The 1393-nt window shown below is 32.9% G+C and overlaps 1 protein-coding gene across 1 annotated transcript; it reads right to left on the reverse strand.

Moving 5' to 3' along the window:
- Positions 1–169: 169 nt before the first annotated feature.
- Tsp_13039 (hypothetical protein) lies at positions 170–1195 on the reverse strand (the record flags this gene model as incomplete). Its single annotated transcript, XM_003367990.1, has 4 exons — positions 170–266; positions 328–564; positions 974–1056; positions 1108–1195. Coding segments are annotated over 4 exons (505 nt in total), but the record flags the coding sequence as incomplete, so codon positions are not given.
- Between the last annotated feature and the right edge of the window lie 198 nt (positions 1196–1393).

The following is a 1393-nucleotide window of genomic DNA, read 5'->3' on the forward strand; positions in this document are numbered from 1 at the left end:
AAAGTTCCACATTCGTCGGGGCCAAGCCTCGGTTCCCCATTATCCAGTGATGGAAAAGGATGATTGTTCCAGGTCTTTTCATTCCTTTAAAGGGAAAATGGAATTCTTTTTAAAAATAAATCAATTTACCACTGTTTATTTAGAGCAGCTTTTTTTATATTTTGTAAAATCAACCGGAATGCTCTTGTCCTGTGGCAACTTTTAAAGAAACGATGATGTGGTATTTATAAACAAAACTGCCCGACTTTTTCAATGGATTGCACATCCTGTAAAATAATTCATATTAAAAAAAGAGCCAAAAAAATCAACTTTAGTAAATCATAATACTTTTCAAATGGGAGAGTACTTTTTGTCTTATCTGTACGCCTAGCTGGAATTTTCTCTTCCTGCGAAATACGCTCCAAAATTTTCAATTTCGAAAAAACAGTATCCTCTCCGATACGAGTAAGGTCATCTTCACTGTCAGATTCCACAAATTTACGATACTTTTTCAACTTTGAAGGCAAGGACACATTGAGCGACATATAAAGGCATGTTAAATGTCTTGGCAAATGCTTTGAAAGCCTAAAATTGCATTTTAACACACCCGTAAAAATTAAACAGAACAACACAACTATATTTTAATAATTTTCAAAACATATGCAGTAAACCATGACTGTAAAAAGTAAAAACTGAAATTAAATGCATTCAAACAATTGCCTGTCTCAGCTGCTTCCACTTAGACTTTCTCGTGATGACAATACTGAAATTAACCCATTTATAATTTGAGTGAAACAATTATCAGCTTCCTCGTATAATCCACAAAACTTTATAAAACATCTGGTATCTAAAATCGGTCATGGCAAAAATGTTTTCGGAGAAATATTCCATTTCCACTTAATAATATTGACATGCTGATTTCCAACAATTTAAATTGTTCAAACGTTCACTTCACGTTAATTATTTTAAATGCTGAAAACCAGGTGCTACTTACATTGGAAAAACAAAATTCTCTAATATTTTATTCAGTGCTTTTGATCCTTCTAATAGAGTAAGAGCTTGAAAATAATCCGCTACCTAAATTAATAAGAAAATCACCGTAAAAACACATGCATAACAAATTTATACGTTGTTCAAAGTATCTCTGTCTAAAACTTTATCTTCTTTGGTTTTGCCCCACAAAACGGCTAGATAAAAGAAGCCCTGTAATTTGTACCTGAAAATATATAAATTTCACTAAACCAAATCTTTCAAAGCGATCAAAATCCACTCACTGTTGTGCTTTGGAAAAAGCAGAGCAAGGCAAATTCGATGCCTTTTTCCGGAACGCAGAAAAGGAGCAAACAATATTCTCTTCCAGAAATTTCGCAACCCGTTCCTTATAATATTAGACAGCTAATATCATTGAAATGAA

Source organism: Trichinella spiralis (assembly GCF_000181795.1).
Source record: "Trichinella spiralis strain ISS 195 chromosome Unknown Scfld3319, whole genome shotgun sequence".
NCBI classification, from domain to species: Eukaryota; Metazoa; Nematoda; class Enoplea; order Trichinellida; family Trichinellidae; genus Trichinella; species Trichinella spiralis.